Genomic DNA, 20039 nt, shown 5'->3' on the forward strand with positions numbered 1-20039 from the left:
CTATGCTGTATGCTGATAATTCAGAGATCTAAAGAACATCCTATTATTTAAATGAATTGTAAACATGGGCTATCTCGGTATTCATCTCTCTTTGAAATGGTGAATGGTAGAGGAACAAGAAAACGGCTTTATGTTAATTTGTATAGCTAAGTACCGGTGATGGACCTCCTTCAAAGTCATCCTAATTACTTTTTGTTCCCTGAGGAACTCCAACTTGTCAAAAGACATGCAATTGACCAAAAGATCCTTGGGTCCTGATTCTGTCTTCTCAGATCTGCTTAGGCGTCATCAGGGGAAATTTGATTCGCAAGACAGAGATCCCATTTATGCTGGAACGCCCTGAATATGAAATTTGGACATTGGACTATGACCTATGAACTGAATTCTAAAGGAACTCTTGCAACTACAAAGCTCACCATCTGTGATATGAATCTGAACCTCAATGGATTGAACTCATATCTGTATGTATATTGATCTTTTAACCATACTTGCTCTCTTTTGTTTTTTAATAAATTTTAGTTTAGTTGATAAGACTTGACTGTAGTGTGTATTTGGGAGGTTGTGTCTGATCCTTTGGGATTGGTAGAACCTGTTCTTTTATATGATGAAATAAGATTTACAGAAATTTTCATCATATTTGATGTGGGTATCTGGATGGAGGCCTGAGGCTAGATCACTTTAAGGGAACTGTGTTGTTTGGACTTCTGAGTAACCAGTAAGGTAATAAAGAAACTGCTTTATGCTGTCTTGGTGAACCTAAGTATTGGAATATCCACCAGCTTTATGGGGATTGTCTGCCCCATTCTTTGCAGTTCAGCCTAATTGAATGACCACAGCTGGCTCCCCACTAGGACCCCGGTCACAGGAGCATTATAGGTTAAACAAACTGTGTGATGGGTGAAATTCTGTGGCCTGCGTTGTGCAGGAGGTCAGACTAGATGATCATAATGGTCCCTTCTGACCTAAATATCTAATATCTATGAACATGCTGTGGTGTGGAGAAAGTGAATAAGGAAAAGTTATTTACTTGTTCCCATAGTATAAGAACTAGGGGACACCAAGTGAAATTAATGGGTAGCAGATTTAAAACAAATAAAAGGAAGTTCTTCTTCACTCAGCACACAGTCAACCTGTGGAACTCCTTGCCTGAGGAGGTTGTGAAGGCTTGGACTATAACAGGGTTTAAAAGAGAACCGGATAAATTCATGGAGGTTAAGTCCATTAATGGCTATGAGTCAGGATGGGTAAGGAATGGTGTCCCTAGCCTCTGTTTGTCAGAGGGTGGAGATGGATGGCAGGAGAGAGATCACAAGATCATTACCTGTTAGGTTCACTCCTTCTGGGGCACCTGGCATTGGCCACTGTCAGCAGACAGGATACTGGGCTGGATGGACCTTTGGTCTGACCCAGTAGGGCTGTTCTTATGCTGGATGAATTTGATGCTTGCCTCTTTAAATGTCTCAGTTCACACTGGTGATTCAGACTCAAGAACAACCAAGGCTACTGAGTCCTCCCACTGTTGTCTTATCTTTACAAGTCCCACAAGTATCCAACAGCAAAACAAAATCTATTTTTATTTCTATTAGTCATATAAATTACAGAGATTATCAAACTATATACACGGTTTAATATCAGTTCTGTGCTATTATGTTTCTGGAGAATTACTTACGGTCATTGGTTTTTCAAAGTTTGACTACATCCCCCTGACTATGTACAAATCATTCAGACTAGACAGCAGAAAAAAATGTATTCATTTATTTTAAACATACTCCATTTGCACAGCAAAGAGATGCCAGTTGAATCAGATCATTGGGGCTCTCCCTCCCTTTGCTTTCCCAACAGTTTACAATTGAGGACAATACTAGTGGGGAAGATCTGGACTCCCTACTGCTTATTCTGCTTCTAACCATCTACTCTGATCTTATATCCCTGCCCCAGTGGATTTTTCCCTGTGTTGCTACTTGGAGGTGCTCATAGTGGTTGTGTGCACTGACCCTTACTTCTCATGACCAGAGGAGCAAGAATCCTAAGATTGTTCTAGAACTTCTCTAGAACTTTTCAATTTAATAGTACTATCAGCTATCAGCCAAGCCACTAGGATAAGAGCTAAAACAGGCCCACCAAAGGTAATACATTGGTATTGTTTTACTTTCAGGTCCCAGATACATTATCAATTTAAATGTGAGAGCCTCCAGGGATGGCCCACAAAAGGCCTTAGTAAGATACCTTTGGAGGTGCCTAACAAAATGGTACGGTAAATGTTGAGTGGGGATTGGGGGGAGTAGGCATGAAATCCTGGCCTCACTGAAGTCAATAACGAACCTCATTATCTTCTGTGGGGCCCGGATTTCATCTCAGGTGCTTAAGGGCTTGCCTACACTTAACATGCTCCAGTGGCACAGCTGTCCAACTAGAGTCCCCACCTGCGGAAGGGAAGAAACAGACTGACAGAGCCAGAAGAGTTCCCAGAAGTCACCTACTACAGGACAGGCCCAACAAAGAAAACAACAGAACGCCACTAGCCGTCACCTTCAGCCCCCAACTAAAACCTCTCCAACGCATCATCAAGGATCTACAACCTATCCTGAAGGACGACCCATCACTCTCACAAATCTTGGGAGACAGGCCAGTCTACAGACAGCCCCCCCAACCTGAAGCAAATACTCACCAGCAACCACACACCACACAACAGAACCACTAACCCAGGAACTTATCCTTGCAGCAAAGCCCGTTGCCAACTGTGCCCACATATCTATTCAGGGGACATCATCACAGGGCCTAATAACATCAGCCACACTATCAGAGGCTCGTTCACCTGCACATCCACCAATGTGATATATGCCATCATGTGCCAGCAATGCCCCTCTGCCATGTACATTGGTCAAACTGGACAGTCTCTACGTAAAAGAATAAATGGACACAAATCAGATGTCAAGAATTATAACATTCATAAACCAGTCGGAGAACACTTCAATCTCTCTGGTCACTCGATTTCTGATCTCAAAGTGACTATCCTTCAACAAAAAAACTTCGAAAACAGACTCCAACGAGAGACTGCTGAATTGGAATTAATTTGCAAATTGGATACAATTAACTTAGGCTTGAATAGAGACTGGGAATGGCTAAGTCATTATGCAAGGTAACCTATTTCCCCTTGTTTTTTCCTATACCCCCCCCAGATGTTCTTGTTAAACCCTGGATTTATGCTGGAAACGGCCCAACTTGATTATCATACACATTGTAAGGAGAGTGATCACGTTAGATAAACTATTACCAGCAGGAGAGTGGGGTGGGGGGAGGTATTTTTTCATGCTTTGTGTGTATAAAAAGATCTTCTACACTTTCCACAGTATGCATCCGATGAAGTGAGCTGTAGCTCACGAAAGCTTATGCTCAAATAAATTGGTTAGTCTCTAAGGTGCCACAAGTACTCCTGTTCTCTGTGCAGTTGTAGCGCTTCACTGTAGACACTACCTACACTCATGAAAGGGGTTCTCCTATGGGCATAGGTAATCCACCTTCTTGAGAGGCAGTAGTTAGGTTAACAGAAGAATTCTTCCATTGATCTAGTGCTGTCTACATGAGGACTTAGGTTGGCTTAACAACGCCACTTGGGTTGTGGATTTTTCATACTCCTGACCGACATAGTTAAACTGATCTAATTTCTAGTATAGACCAGACCGATGTTGTACCTCACTCTTTGCTTGTACAAATGCATATTTTGCTTGCACAATTAAGTATGCTCCAGACTGCATACTTCCCAGGCAGAACTTGGATATCTATCTTTTGTAAATTGTCAGTGTTTGTTATTCTAAAACAGTTAATTTGTCATGGGTAATTCTGAGAAAAGACAGACTGTCATGACTAACAGTAACATGACTGCTTTAAAAAGGCAAATGACCTTTTATGTTAAGAACCAGTTATTCTGCTTATTTACATCTGTACCTGAGGCAATTTAGCTCTTTGTAACTTTGCACTATGACGAGGTGCATGTTTGACGGTACTCAGCAAATGAAGCAGCTCTTTGGTCTCCGTTTTATCATTCAGTGTGTCCCTAAGGCCTCGATTATGGCACACCATCTAAACCCTGCATTGAATAAGGACTGTTTCTTTATGGGCTTTTCTGAAGTACTCATCACAGTGCCTCACAACCATGAATAAATGTACCCTCACAACTGTCCTGCAAGACACAGAGATTTTATTAACCCTGTTACAGATGCGGAATGGAGGCACAGAAATTTAGTGACTTTTGAAGTGTAGTGCCTCTAAAGCAGGGGTAACCAACAGGTGGCCCGCGGGCCAAATCCAGACCGCCAGATACTTTTAAACGGACCCCGAAATCTTTTTATTTACTTATTATTGCTATTATTTTTATTATTTTCTCTGGAGTCTGGACCTTGACCGAGAAATTTATACCATAGCAAAAACTAATTTACTACCCACCCTTGCTCTAAAGTTTCTAGAGAACTCTTCTATTTCCATGATCCCCTTCTCCTCCCTCTTCCCTTCCATGGATTTTACTGGAGGAAGATAAAATCTGTCCCTTTGTACTGAAAGCAGTTCATGGCAGGAAAAGCTGACTCCTGGCACCTACGGTCAGTGTAATGAAGGGATGGATGAGAACCTTTAATTTAAAATAAAAGCAAAGAAATAGACTTTATAAAAACAGAACACGAAATGTACAGCATAAATCCTGATTTTCTGAACACATCTTAAATCCCTGTAGTTATTCTAAGGTCTTGCTTTCAAAATGTTCCATGAACAGAACATCTCCATCCTACAGTAAGTCTTGTTTTACAGCAATACTGCAGTCCTTATTTCCATAAGCAGGCCCACTGGGCTAAATTCATACCTAGTGTAACGCCACAGAAGTCAATGGAGTTGCACACCAGGGAAGGATTTGGCCCATTGAGTTAAGAGGTAATATTGCCTTGAGTGAGGACTTCAGTGGCAGGCCCCAAATGATGCCAGATGTTTGTAACTCCAGTGACTTCCCTTGGGAGGCTTCTGATTTCCATGCATTTGAAAGTACACATAGGCCCAAGAAGAACATGGCATTGGCTTCCAGGAAACCCTTATTTACAAAGCTGCAGAAACAACTTCTTTTTTTTTAACTTTCATTTTATAAAGTATTTTGGCTGCTTTGTTTCTCTTCATGGTGTCTGAATTTCAGTCAGCTGAATATGGAGAACTCAGCTAGAAGAGAGGAATGAAAACATCAGCTTTAAGGCAATTACTGCTGCATATTGAAAAACAAAACTAAACAAGCCACAGTTTGCTCAAATTATTTCCAGTGACAAACACACAATCACAGTGCAAACTAAGCCCTGACTTATGTAATGGTTCCACGCCCTGGCCTCTTAAAGAGGCACTGTCTGGTAGTTTAGGTTTAGACCCTAGAACTATACAGAGGGAGATGCCCCACGCACACCCCCACTCACACTCTGGGGAAATTAGGGGCTTGTTTACCTGGGGACTTTGCATGTGGCAAGCTGAGAAGTGGATAGACAGCACACTAACTTGCTGTGCACTAACTCGCCACCTGGACTCTGCTGCTGTCCACTAAAAGTTCCCTCTTGCCACATACTGAGTGTTTGTCTTCACGTACAGTGCCGCAGCTGCGCCGCTGTAGCGCTTTGGTGAAGATGCTCTATGCTGCTGGTGACAGGAGAGCTTCAAATCACACCAGCCCAGCTTCGGTCCCCAGATATTTAAACCCGGGAAGAAATGCAAGAACCTGTCCTGCTTTGGGTGCAACTTGTGAGGCTGAGCCTCCTCATGCTCTGCAGAGAGCTCTGAATGCCGTTCTTAGCAGGCAAGTAAAATAGAAAATGATTTTAAAATAAATAAATACATTTGTAATGTAACTTTTAAGTCTCTCCATGAACTTTTAATGAATGTTTTGTATTTGTTTAGTTAAGACATTTCAGTTCACCTTTAACATCTCTGAGACAGACCCATCGACACCATGCAGCTGGAGTAGTCATTTTCATTAGTGCAAAGTGTCTGTAAAATGCTACCACAACAGAAATGGCAACTACATAAAATGCATGGCAATGGGTGAATCAAGCCCCCTGTGTTATCTGTAAAATCGGTATAATACTTACATACAGTTCTGGGTGTTGAAGCTTAATTAATGTGTGTACAGAATTTTGAGATCCTTGCATGGACTTTTGAGATCCTTGCATTGCGAAGTGCTAAGATACAAAGTTCATAGTACAATGGTCACCATGAAAAAGACATTTCCTACCATACTGAAGAATTCAACTGCATTTAGAATAGGAAAGAACTGCGTTATCTCCCATAGCTCTGTATGGGAACTGAAGGCAAGTGCTGACTTTTTAATGGTTACAACTGTACTCTCACCCTTTTGCACTGCAAAAGAAGCCTTTCTCTCCACTGGTAACTCTTTCTCTCCACAAAGTAGACCCCATTTGCTTAGTAGTAAATTATGAATGAAAAAACTTGCAACATACAGCAGTTTCAATCACTGTGGGACTCAGGTGTTCTCTCAGCACAGCATAAACACTTGGAGACATGGGAAGAAGATCTGATGGAGAATGTGGATCTGTGGAATCATACAGGCTTAAAAGAAACACAAATAAAATAAATAACCTTAAAGATGATTAGGAAATAATGGGAAGAAACCCCTTTGCAACTTAATGCATCAATAAGGGACATGAACGTAATCATTCCATGGTAGATCGGTGTTTGGGTAACACGGATGTAGCAGCAAGTAGCCTGTGAAAGAGCCAACTGCATGCTAATGTCCTATTAGCCCACAACATCAATGAGAATACCTTGAAAAGATATAGCTGCAGGAACACACACAAAACCATACTGTACACTTTGTGCTACTCCAGGAGCACAAAGGTGCCCTAAACCTTGTTTAATCTGTTAATTCTGTCTGCGTAGGGGGATCTTCCTGTGATCAGGAACTGCAGAGGCGCTCCTATACCACTTTCTGGCCACTTGATGCAGGAGCTGTAGTCAGGGAAAGAAAGGTGAAACCCAGCTGCCGTACCCAAGATTCTAGGGGACATTAAAAGTTGGAACACATTAGAGGAGCCTAAAGGCTGCTCTAATTTATTTTGCATACATTCCTGATGCATAGACAGCATCAGGACTGGGGAAGAAGAGGTGGTTTTAAAGCCCTCTTTACTTATTCCCCCAGCCTTTCATTGAGCACTCCTTTGCCAGGCCAGAGAATTGGGACCCATATCTCTGTGTTGCTCTCACTAGGTATTTCCATGGGAAAAAGATGGAATCAAAGAAACTGCGGGATGAAGGGAGGTACACAGACTTAATGAATAACATCCAAAGTGTAAAACAGCTCTTAGATTACTCACATTTTGGAGATTGGGATAAATACAGCAGGCACATAACCTTTGACCCCTCCTTCTGTAGGTCTTGAGACTAAAAAAGAATCAACGTTAGGGAAATTTTCAAAAATACCCTAAAGTTTCTACGCTTATTATTTCCTGAGATTTAATACAAATATTTTAAAAGCTGTAGAGCATAATGTATTGAAAGGGAAACATAAGTATTTGTTTAATCAGGAACGAGCAACAAGAACATGGGCAACAAGACAGGGCTTGAACCTGCACAGACTTACACACATAAGTAACTGGACTCACTTAAGAAGTTCCTTTGAAGTCATGAGGAGTACTTAAATGTATTATAGGTATGTGCTCTAGTCTTTGCAGGTCTGAGCCTTTAGATGCCAATCCTGCAAACAAATGTTTAACTGAAACCTTTAGCTGCCTTTAACTGAAACCTTTCATGAGGGGACAAAATAGGATTGTGTTCATTCATAAGTAATTCTGACTACACTGGCAATTTTAGTCAATATATATCGCACGGGATCTGCTGCTTGTTTGTCTCTCTGGAATTATAAGTTACTCTCATGAGCTGTTTGCCATTACTAAGTCCCCTGAACCTCAAGTGAGAGGTTCTTGGAACTGAAGAAACAGCAAGTGACACTGCTACATAATTCTGGAAGCAGACAAGCAAGTGGTCTTGTAAATAGAAATAAATATCTGAAACATGGGCAAAGAAATGTAAGTTGAAAATAAATGTATTTCTGTAAATAATGAATTGAATAACTTCCTATAATATGACTGCTTTCACAGAGATGTTTCTTAGCTTGTGCATATCTAAGTGTCATTGTTATTTATTATTGTATTACCTACAATTCATAGAGTAGGGTCCAACTATGCTCGGTTCTGTACAAATACCCAACAAAAACACAGCCTCTGCCCCAAAGAGCTTACAATCTAAGTATACGACAAGAGACAACAGGTGGAAACAATAGGCAGACAGGGGGTGCATGAAAAAACAAGCACAGTTTTTATAAAGGCATTCCATAAAACGAGGTACTGTTTCCACAAGTAAACATTTGTTTTCCTAAGAAAAAAAGTTAATTTGCATATCATCTGAATTTAATGTTACTTTCCAAAAAGGATAAGTATAGACTATAGAGCCCAACCTTCATTTGGCTGACAGCTGTAGTATTTGCCAAAGGCTTTATCTTTGGGAATATCTGGATACAGATATTTCAGTGGATTTTCAGGAACATTGTCTGCCAAAATAACTTTGTAATCTCGCAAAATGTCAGCAAATGGCAGCGCAGTTAAACGACCTTTATTATAGGGTTCCACTGAGTGGAACCTTACTTCTCCTGTAAAGACACAAAGGCAATATAATGGTGAATAGGTAAAGAGGTCAACAGTCATAATTAGCTACACATTTCACCTATCATTTATAGTTTAGGTTGCCTTGAATTTTACACTTTTAAGCTGCACTCACCATTTTCTGACTGGTCCACCCAGGTAAAGGTAATTCCTCCCAGATTGCTTTCACTAAACCTTAATAAAAATGTTCCAGGCATTTTGTCCCTGAGCAAAACTCGTTCCTTCTCCTTGCTCACAAATCCCATTATATACCTGCAAGTATAAGAAAATCATGGCTTTACTTACAGAGTAACTACAGCATCCATTCTGTGGCATTCATTTCCCAACTTTTATATTGCAATGCCAGATAAGCGCCAAACAAAGTAAAAGGCTGGTTTTATAGGCCCACTGCTATAGACCTCACAAAGGCTCAACATGAAGTTAGTGGGAGTTTTATCTGCACAGGAACACAGCATGGGCCCCCATCACAGTGTGGAGCATGAGAAAATTTATCATATTACTTGCCTGTAAACTAACTAAGTCCATAAAGGAGAAATCTAAAATCCACTTCAAATAGTTTCAGTAGAGTTTTCTTCAGACTAAAAATAATTGCAAACAATATGGCATACTTGGAGATTTTTAGGCCTTTGAAAATTCTTTTCTGTAACGCTGAATGTAGACTTAAATAAAGAGAAGGGACAAATGAGGTAAGCATGTTACGTCAATGGACAGTTGCCAGTATATTGCTCACCCGTCAATCCAAAGAGGAAGAATGTGTTTTTTAATTAGGTCCAGTATTGCTTCGAGCCATACCCAAAAGGTAAATGACTTTCCAGATAAATGTTCCTATTGGTAAAATAAACAAACAAATAAAAAGACAATTTCAACCACATCTTTAACACAGTATCAATGCTGCATGTCTCTGTCATTTTCACAGGAATAGTTCTAGTTTCTACTTATCTGAGAATGATAGAGAAATTTATTCAAAGCAGCAATTCAAATCTTACTATCTTGTGTAAAAACAAAATATCTATATGATTTGCTTTTCAAGATTTTTAGAGGAAGTGCTTCACTTTACACTCTTTATTTAGAATAATTAATGTCTATATCATTTCTCCCTCACTATGAAACTATAGCTTGAGAGCACAGCTATTTCCTTCCAAGAATCTTCAAATATTACAAATATATTTTAAATAATGCATCTTTAATATGAATGTATTGGATTTACTTTCCATACTCAGTATTTTTGTCTGATTCTGACAAAAGTATTTAGATGTATTGATTTACAGCCAATCAGTTCTTGAAGTATCTTTGTTTTAGTTCACAAATGAGCATGTAGAGTAATTTAACTTTTTAAAACAATGTTAGGGTCTGGCTCCCATCAGTGATTATGGTTTCTTAAGTCAGTTGTAAGCTAACTGGAATGGTCAAAGAAGATTCAAATAAAACTACTGACTAACGGTCAAGCCATTCATTTTCTAGAGATGGCCTGTATGTGCCAATTTAAACTGCATCGCCATTAAAATGTCTTTTATTAAAAAATAGTTCCGTTTCAACAACTTTAAGACAGGTCATTTTCTGGAGTAAATGGTGACCAACTGTGGTTTAGGGCATGAACTCCTCCCAGTCAGATTTAACCATTAGGGTCCTTGTTGCTTCTTTCCATTAAGTAGCATTTTAGAATTTAATTTGTGTGTGCTACGCCTGGAAATCCTGACACAGGGCAGCTCAGAATGGGACCAATCCTGATCTGAGACATGTCAAGTGGGAGGTTTGTCAGTGATGTCAATGGGGCAGAATTAAGCCTGCATGCAGGCACTCAAAGGAAAAAGAAGAATACTTTAATTTTTTTTTTTTTACAATCCTACCTTGCAGAACTTTGCCCAGGACAGTTGATAATCATTGTAACTAATCTGTTGCCCTAAAATTTAAAAAGAAATATATCAGTCCCTTTGTCTGAAGTTCCTGAAATAGGTTCATTTGTGATACTTGAATATTAAAGCATTTACATTGTACATGACATTTACCTGAACAACATGATTACAAGCAAAGTTTCTCTATAGGTGGACCTGCAATTTAAACATTACAGCAATGCCCTGAAGCAACTGGGGACTTCTGTTCTATATCATCTTAAACACAGAGTTCCACTTTTTATCTGAGTTTGCTGCTCATGGGCTTCACTTTATCTGAGGTTCTTCTGTTCGAAGTTCTAATAAGAAAATCTTTTATGATACAGACGGCCCCACCAATGTACTCTTCTGTAAATGCTAGCAGAGATAAATATAGGACCTTTAGAGTAACATTGCTTAAAATGTAGTTATTCGTCATGTTGTTTCAAATCTTGAATGGCTTAATTCTCCTGTGAAATATAACCAACCTTACCCTATTTTTTCCCTAGTTACTGAGATAAAAGAGGAGGGAGATTGTGTTTAGACAGGGAATGGCACCCGGAAATTGCAACAGGTCCCAGACATTCATCCAGTAACGGGCTCGAACACTTGAAGTGTTTGGGGCAGGAGTGGGAGCTGGGAGGGGAGATCCTTCAGCCTGACCATCTTGCAGGAGGATTGAGATACAGGCACAATGCCTGGGAGAATGCAAACATGTCCTTCCCTCAGTTTTTTTTTCTATTGTACTTAGGGTTCCCCTTGTTGTGGCTGCAGGTCTTTTGCATTCTCACTCCTGGTCTCGTCCCTCAAATTTTATTAATGTGGTTGCAGCTCTGGATCCCAGCCCCAGAAGAGGTTGACCATGAGCACACTGGACATGCGCAACTGCACCTCTCTTCAACCTGCACCACCATCACTTCACCGCAGGAAGTGGCTCTAATCTGGATGTTCCCTCCTCCTGTACAACAAGCCACTAAAAAAAGTGGTTTAATTCCTCTAGGCAAATTGCCTTCCCCTCCCAATCCTCCTGCAGCAGCCTTCCCCAAACCAATAGCAGCTGCCTTAATCCCCTTTTGCTGCACCTCAGAAGTATCCTCCCCACCTCAGTCTCTACCAAAACTAAAATCTAGCTAAGGAGCCCCCTGTGGTCTGTCAACATCTTTTCTTCCCTCCCTCCAACAAAAAGGGCAATCAGTCCAATCAATATCCACCTGACTGACATTAGAAGGAACAGCCTCTCCACCTTTTAACCACAGATAAATCTACCAGCCTCCTCCAAAGCTTGAATCCCCCTTCTGGAGGACAGGTAGCTGAAACCTTCAAGTGTCCATCCTGCTACTAGAAAGCTTACTATGACTTAACTAATACACTTCCTGCCCATAGAGGAGCTCCCTTCTCCTTCATCAGCAGAGCAGGAGTGATCCCTCTTTGCCTTCAGGAGACAAGTGACCCAGAAGATAAAAGGTAGGGGGTGTGTGTGTGTGTATTTATTTTAACAGACCAAGACTGCCCTTTCATTTCATAATAGGTTCACAGTTCTTTAACAACGCTTACCATAGTTTGTTGCAACTATGACACCCTTTTGCTTAGCCTAATCGTGTGGAAGTTCACAAGCTAAGGCACTTTTTGCCAAAAATAAGGTGAAACGTACCTTTTTTACTTTAAAAGTATTAACGAACAATTGGCAACGCTGAGCGGAGTGGTGGAGGTAGTTGGTGTTACTGAAAAGTGATGTCACCCGTAGCAATAGCACATGAGAGCACAAAGGGGAAGAAGGCAAACTGTATTTACAAATTGGTTGAGAACTAGTGAACAATGTGGGGGAAGAAGGGGGGTGGTGGAGGAGGGGATTTTGGGCATAAATTTTGACTTCTAACCTGCAAGTGGGCAGAGTGTGGCTTGTCATGTGTAATATTTAGAAGTAAATAGAAATTGAACAGCTATCGTAGTTTTATGGTTCTTACCCATAAGTTTCTCTGCCAGCATATTGAGCTGCTCAGAATTGAGTCCACGACCAACATAAGATGAAAACTGCCAGCTCAGTACTTCTAAGAGTTGACTCAGAGTGGCAGTGGGGGGATTGTTAAAGAAAGCCAGGTTCTGCAATAGAATTCATGCTTTGTTTATACATTGGTAGCCACTCTGAAAAACATTAGACATTTCAAACTGCAAAGAGGAAGTCAGGTGCACCTTAGTTTTGATAGTCCCAGAAGGAAGTGCTGCTAACAATGCTAACAAACAAAAGCTGCCCGATAAGAGCAGGTGTTCTCAGAAGACAATTTCCATCTGGAGCAAACACAACTTCAGTGTGCCAAGTCTATTAACTAATCCTTTAAGACACCCTGTATGGAAATATGTTGTTAAATTCTTTTTATGGCCTGGCTGATGGATTTTTTTTTTCTATTTGAATCCTTTAATCTAGAACAGACTAATGACTGTGCTCCAAAGACTTAGGTTAAGAGTTTTGTTTGGGTTAAAATTGATATCTAGATGGATTGTCATTTGGTCTGCCAATTCTTGGTGGCATTCTGACACATCCTTTCCTGCATTCTCTGTCCCCGCAACATCTACAGGCAACCACCAATCCCCGACTGAAAAACTAGAGGAGCTTCTCATGTACAGCTACTATTATAGCTATTCCACGATATGGTAGCAGTAATGCTGGTAAAGGTAATTGGTGTGACTAACTGAGCAGTCTGTTCTCAACCTACCGCAGACTGGGAAGCAACAATCTTTCCCCTGAAGTTGGAGCTACTAGCAGGTGGTGTCAGTCCACTTACTTATGCTCTAATTTAATAAAAGCACTAACTCCTGTGAAATAAGTGAGGAAAACTGTATTTAATACAGTACAGAAACTCTTATGTATCCAATTTGACAGACTGATGCTCAAGCTATGAGTTACATATTGCAAAGAATTAACCTGAATAATGAAAGCTCTTTTACGTATAACATGTAAGTATATATTAATCACAGGCGTGGATCATTTTTTTCAGTGAAGTTAGTGTTTGTGAATGATATAGGTTTGCAGCATTTAGTACAAGGCAATCTTCTAAGGTGTTCCATATACTCACAAATTAGGAACAGTGCAAGAAGCAGGAGTACAAGACTTCTAAGTACACCCCTTCAATTTTCCCCAGTCCTGTTGCAGAGAAACCACATCAAGAGAGTGAAAGGGTAATTAAATCTACAAGCCCATTCTATCATTGGTCTTTTTACCAGGACTACCAACATGTCATTTGAGAATGTTTGCTCTGTGATATTGAGATTTGTCCACTAAGAACTGTGTATGGTGCCTAGCAGAGTGGGGTCCGGGTCCACGCCAGGAGCTCCTAGGTACTATGATAATACAAATCAATAATAAATAGACTGGAAACTTCCAATAAGTCATTTCACACAGACCAAAAACCAGGAGTCAAATAGTAACAGTTTTCAGTCAATACTGACCTATCTTACATTTGAACTGTTAATCTGGAGGTAAAAAAGGCACCATGTCTGGATCCAAAGGCCCATTCAATCCTCTACATAATGTTAATCATATTATTATAAATGTGATTACAGCTAATTTGTAGTATAGAGTGTATGTACAGGAAAAAAGGCCAGATTTCCTAGAAGTATCAGATCTGGGAAAAAATCTTTTTCTGCTTGACAAGTGGATAACTAGAAACCTGAAATATACAGAAAATTAATATTTGGGATTTGAAGACCTACCTGAGAATCCTTTGACAACAAGTTGTACCAAATAATAGAAGCCCAAGCATTAGGTAACTGACTGACATTGGAAATCATCACTACAGGCAAAGAGCTTGTCTGGTGAAGAAGACAGAGTATGTGAATGTTACAGAGTGTTGCATACAAGGCATTCATTGGGGAATGTATTAGTCTACCAGCATGTTGTTGTTTTTTAAATTAGCGTAATAGTTTTGTAGTACTGGAAACTGCAATAGTCTCAATATCGCCTCTTTGTCTTTTGGCATATTCCTTGGGGCAGAGATCTCCTGGGGTGCTGTTGCTGGCTAACTGTTGGTCTGGGGATGGGCCCCCAGATGTTCAGTGAATGTTAGTCTCAGAGCTCAGCTATATGTGCTGGACTCCACAGAGACCCAGATGGCCGGCTGTAGCTGTGCCTAGGGGCTGCCTTATCAGCTGTATGAAAGGGCTGCACGAAGTATAGCTGCCAACAGCCAGTCATCTGTCTGGCAGGGAGGGGATCTATGGTATCCCCTGCACTGTTGGAGGGCTCATGTCAGCCACACTATGATGTGCACAAGTGGTGAACCAGGAAGACCTGCAGTCATGTGTATCATGGGCCCCTAAAACTTTCTCTTGCCATATCATATCATTCTCAAAGCAGCATGCCGTGCTGCTCCACGCGGCATCCCAATCCTGCTTTTATTGAACTCAATGGGAATTTTGCCACTGACTTCACTGGGGGCAGGACTGTGCACGAAATGCTCTGCAGAACATCATATTTATACTGTATCAAAGTGAAGCACGCATAGCCAATTAGAGTTAGCTCAAAAGTTGCTGTAAATCTATGTACTGTGCATCTTTATCCAAGAATTCTCAAACTCTTGTAAGTAACAGGTATTGATTTGGCTTGAGGACAAATAATTGCTTATTCTTCCCCACACAAAAACAGTGAAAACATTCACCTCCAAATCCACAGTCAGACCATACAGGGAGACCTGTGTTTCAAAGCTGATGGAGTGCAGCTCTTCAGTTACCATCTGAGGGCCCTGAGGAAGCAAACACATTATAAAACTGTGAACAAAGCTGGCACTTAAAACTGGTTTTGGGAGCCTGACTACAACCAAACCGTACAGAGAACACAACACTAAAAGAAAATATGTCAGTTGAATATACTGTATAAGCAGAGCCAGTGGAAAATCGTGGGTATTTTATTAAAAAAAAAAAAAAAAAAGCAGCAGTGCCCCGACCTTAAACTCTGCCTAAAACTTCTGCTGTTTTCTGAAGAAGCTAAGAAAACATTGTTAAAGGGATTGTTGCACTTTTAAGGATTGAAGTGAAAAATGAACAAAAGGAACTATGCTTTTTGCAAGTTATAGAGATGGCCTCAAATGTTGTTTTTTCTTTTTAAAAAGCTTCTTTCGTGACTGACAATTTCAATGTAAAACAGATTCCGATTTCCCAGCGGACTCTGTCTATCTTTGGAGGACTGGGAATGCAACATCCCAGAAGGGATAAACTTGAGCAGCCGCTCACTTAGCTTTCCTGCTGCCCGACAGCTCCTCCATACATTGGGCTAGATTGTGCAACTTGCACAAAGAGCTGCATGGAGGCCCTCCTGCACCAGTTGCAGCACAGGGAGAGACTGGGCCTCAGGCACAAACTCTCCCAGGGCTGCTCAGAGCTCAGGGTGGGTGGGGGTGCATGCCCTGCTCTGTACCATCCAAAGGGGTGGTGTATCTTGCTCTCGAGTGTGCTAGAGCTCCACTTCCTTTTCAACCCTTTCCAGCTGATTTGCTCCATGGCGGGGTTAAGTCAAATCCCTGCTTACAGAGAGTATTTATAATTCTCTGTCTTTGCATAGGCCGCAGGAGGAAGGTCTCCTTCCATGACTCCCCTTCCCCTTGCGCATGCCCGCAAGGGCAAATAACAGCCGGGAGCTGTATATCAGGTTTCCACCTCCTATCAGGTCAAAGTTCCCCTCCTGAAACTACCCAATCCTGCCATTCCTAGTATAATGTTCAATGGGGAAAAGCCAGTTTTTTACAACCAAAAGTGAGACACAAACCCAAATGTATGATGTCAACTTTATGCATCATCCAAAGCCATGGAAGGCACAATTTCACTGGCTTTGCAGTTCACCTTTTAAGGTAAGCTTTGAATAAAAAGTCGTGTCGTCCCCCCCCCCCCCCAATGTGGCACAAACCACAGCTGCAGAACCTTCTGATCAATAGGCTTTCACGAACACTTACCTGGAATGAAAGAACTAACCAATCAAAGAATTAAAAACTGTCTGGGCCAGATTTTTAAGGTATTTAGGCACCTAAAGATGCAGATGGCTGCCCAGTGGGATTTTCAAAAGTACCTGACCTCTCTCAGGAGAGATTTCATTTGCCTATTCTAGCTACTACACTCCTTTGCCTTCTCCTTTTTTCAGAACCTGGGACCAGCAGCAGTGTGGCACAAATAACACAGCTATAATAACCAAGCAGGATACTTGTGCTATCTCATTTATGAATCCATTTCTAGAGCCTCAGTATATTTTTTCCCAATTGCAGTTGCAGCATGGAACATTGACAATTGTCTCCATCTGTTAACTAAAAATGATTAACTCAACTTCCCCATCCAGGACTAGAACACTGACCGTATGTGTTTTGAAGAGCACATCTGCAAACCGTAACCACAGACATACTTGGAGAGCAAGTCTGTGCTTATAAAAAGGCAGAAGCTGGTAGAAGTTTGGCATCTGTCACCGCATGCAGCGATCCACCAGCAGTTTTACTTAAACACTCCAAACTAGCTATATAGCTCCAATAATCCTACTGAAAGTCATAGTCTCCTCTTGCCTGCAGCAGATGGAAGTAGCCAGCAGAAAAGATTTGAGGACAAGAAGTAGCCACCCATATGTTTGCACTATCACCTCAGAAAGTGGGGGCCGGCAGCAATACTGAGAAAGCTGGCAAATCTGTGGCATGGCCAGATGAGCCACACACAGGAGAACAAAAGTAACAGACTGGCCAAATCACAAGGATCTTCACATGGAATCACTCTGTCTCTGTGCTGTTTCCTGTCCTCCCCCAGCACAATAGGCACTAGCTGTCTTGCTGCCACTAGGTTCCCCACAGGCTGGCAGCATGGCTGTGACTCCCTCTGATGGTGGAGGATGATCAGAGGATCTGTAGCTGCTGAGAGCTGCTGTAACTGCATTCGGGATATTATACCATTTACCAAACAGAATGGTACACAAAGTACAGCCTTTTCCCGGCCCCGCTCTTCCATCCAGCCCATCTCCCTCACCCTGGTGCCAACACTTATAATTTTATTGTGAATCTTGTCTTTTTTTTTTTTAATGTCAAGTCCCAATTCCTGGAGACCTGTGGTTATGTGAGAATCTCCCCTTACTTTTTGTGGGTTTTCTTTAAATGAATGTTGCTAACCTTCCTGGCTATAGAGAGAATTTTGAAAACGTAAACCTAAAAGGCTAACAAACTAGAAGGCAAATAAAAAACCCCAAACGCTAATTATTTAAAAATCAGGAGACTTTAAAAGATCTCATAGCATCCTTTGGGGGCCTGATGCATATATTTTGAACACTTGGGAGTCCTGATAGTAGTTTTGAGTGGACACTTGGCACCAAGAATTCTCAGGGGGAGGATGTGATCTGTTGGAGGAATATATTCTCTCACTACCTGTCCCATCTGCATAGGCCTCAACTTTTCTTCATGCCATCCGTGCTCTTTTGCTTCCCACAGGGTTGCATAAAGGGAGGGGAGCATTTACACTATGTCTACACTAGAAAGTTCAAAGCCCTGCTGCGGGAGTGTGAGTGTGGTCAAGTGCCGGTGCTGGGAGAGAGCTCTCCCAGGGCTCCTGGTAATCCACCTCCACGAGGGGATTAGCTCTGAGCGCTGGGAGAGTGGCTCCCTGCGCTTGGAGCCTGTCCACACAAGCTCTTTAAAGCGCTCAAACCTTCTGCTTTTTCACACCCCCGAGCCAGCAAGTTAGAGCGCTATAAAATGTAAGTGTAGCCAAACCCTTGGATAAGACCACAGCATCTGTGACTAAATCCAAACTTAATAGGAGGTGCACAAACTAAGGGCAGGGCAGTAGCATTTTACACCCACTTTGCACTCATTTACCCTAGTGCAAATTCACTTCACAAGGCACGGAGCACCAGAGAATCGGACCCTGAGTTTCAGTTTTACTAATCAACTGGTGAATTGTTCCAGTCAAGAATACAGATGTGTGTGCAAAAATGTGTCCTGCTTGGTTTTAGGTTGTGATGGGTTTTTCGTTTTTGTTTAAACCATCCATGCTGATCTTTTTCTTGTTTTGCACATAAACTCTATGACTAAGGCCTGGTCTATACGCAGTTTTTGTACTCTTATAATTGTGTCTTTTAGGAATGTGGGGTTTTTTAAAGATATATTAGTATAACCCCTAATGCGGATGCAGTTAAACTGGTAGAAGGGTACTGTAGACCAGTACAGCTTTTCCTCTTCCTGGACAGGAATACTCCATACTATGTTTATACTGGAATAGCTGCATCCACACTAGAGGGTTATACCACTTTAACTATACTGGTACACTTAAAGCTGTACGAACATTCATGTGTAGAATTCTAATTTTTGTTTCAATCTTATATTAAACAAAAACCAGAGGGAAAAATAGCAAACTTACTCGAAATACTAATTCATACTGATGTCCCTATACCGATATTAATGGTATTTGTTTAAAGGTCTGTTTTTTAGAGAGCAAGAAAATGCCTATTTTGAGGTTATGTAAATTTTTCTTTGGGGTATATGGGAGAATTATACTTTTAGACCATTCTAGGATGCAATCACTCACAACATCTGTTCACTTTACAAAGCAGAAGTGTACATAAGTCTCCCAACCGTCAGAGGGCATGGATAGTCCAGTGTGTGTTAGTTATTCTGTAAATCTGAAGTTTTATATTATAATCTAACCACAAGGGGGCACACTAAGACCAGCTACTGATAAATATTACCAAAGTAGGACCAAATTCAATGCTGACTGAAGAAGGCACAACCCCATTGACTTCAATACAATTACACTCTTATTCCACTTGTGAATTTGGCCCTCAGTTTACTTGTTTAATGAACTGTTCTTACTGGATTAAAAAAAAAAAGTTTGTGGAAACATTTCTCTTGTTCTGGGTTTCATAAAACTTTGTTTTTACAAAATATAAATGTTGGGCCCAATTTAAAAGAATACTCCTTAAGAAGAAACACATGCATTTGGATACATATATCCTGCTGTCTAACACAACCGTTTTTGTTGTATAAAACTGAGGCTTTTTCATTCAAACTTCTAAGAAATTTATTTCTGAAAAGTTCTCGTGTATTTTTATTATATTACAACTGTCTACTGTTCAGTTTATCATGACTGTGTTTATTTCAAAAGCTAACATGCCTACAAATGAGATTCGCGGAAATCCATTCTAAAATACTTTTTATTTGAAAGTCATAAAAAAAAAACACATTACAAAACTAAAAAACTTTATACCTCATTTCCTTTGCTTCCAGCACTTGATTTCATTTCTTTGGGTTGCTGTAAAATGGAAATTAAGATTTATATTCAGGAAGTTTATAGACAGAAATATTTAGCAGCCGTATTCGCTACAGTGGTTCTACTACTATGGTTGTATAGTGATGGTCTATTTGTGCTGTGCATCCTTCAGAAACTAACATATGATTTCTTCAGGGATCTCAAAATAGTAAGTAATTGTTCCATGACACTAAATGGCCGGTGGAATCAAAATTTGTCTTTA

General features: G+C 40.8%; 1 protein-coding gene across 7 annotated transcripts in view; it reads right to left on the minus strand.

The window, feature by feature from the left end:
* Window positions 1-1575: 1575 nt before the first annotated feature.
* Window positions 1576-20039, minus strand: part of STAT4 (signal transducer and activator of transcription 4) — a 62239-nt gene continuing 43775 nt past the window's right edge. The window contains exons 14-24 of one of the 7 annotated variants that reach the window (XR_012154337.2): window positions 19775-19819; window positions 15214-15297; window positions 14270-14368; window positions 12526-12661; window positions 10541-10593; window positions 9424-9518; window positions 8809-8945; window positions 8489-8680; window positions 7350-7416; window positions 6367-6585; window positions 1576-5196 (exon numbers count right to left, since the gene is read on the minus strand). Coding sequence is in view for 6 of the 7 variants with exons in the window: in XM_073306205.2 (XP_073162306.2) it covers window positions 5170-5196; window positions 6477-6585; window positions 7350-7416; window positions 8489-8680; window positions 8809-8945; window positions 9424-9518; window positions 10541-10593; window positions 12526-12661; window positions 14270-14368; window positions 15214-15297; window positions 19775-19819 (1044 nt within the window). In the remaining variant the exon portion in view is untranslated. Of the gene's footprint in view, window positions 6985-7349; window positions 7417-8488; window positions 8681-8808; window positions 8946-9423; window positions 9519-10540; window positions 10594-12525; window positions 12662-14269; window positions 14369-15213; window positions 15298-19774; window positions 19820-20039 lie in introns of all 7 variants that reach the window. The other 6 variants (XM_073306210.2, XM_073306205.2, XM_073306206.2 and 3 more) reach the window with 6 other exon arrangements.

The sequence above is a fragment of the Lepidochelys kempii genome, chromosome 11 (assembly GCF_965140285.1).
Source record: "Lepidochelys kempii isolate rLepKem1 chromosome 11, rLepKem1.hap1, whole genome shotgun sequence".
Lineage (NCBI taxonomy): Eukaryota > Metazoa > Chordata > Testudines > Cheloniidae > Lepidochelys > Lepidochelys kempii.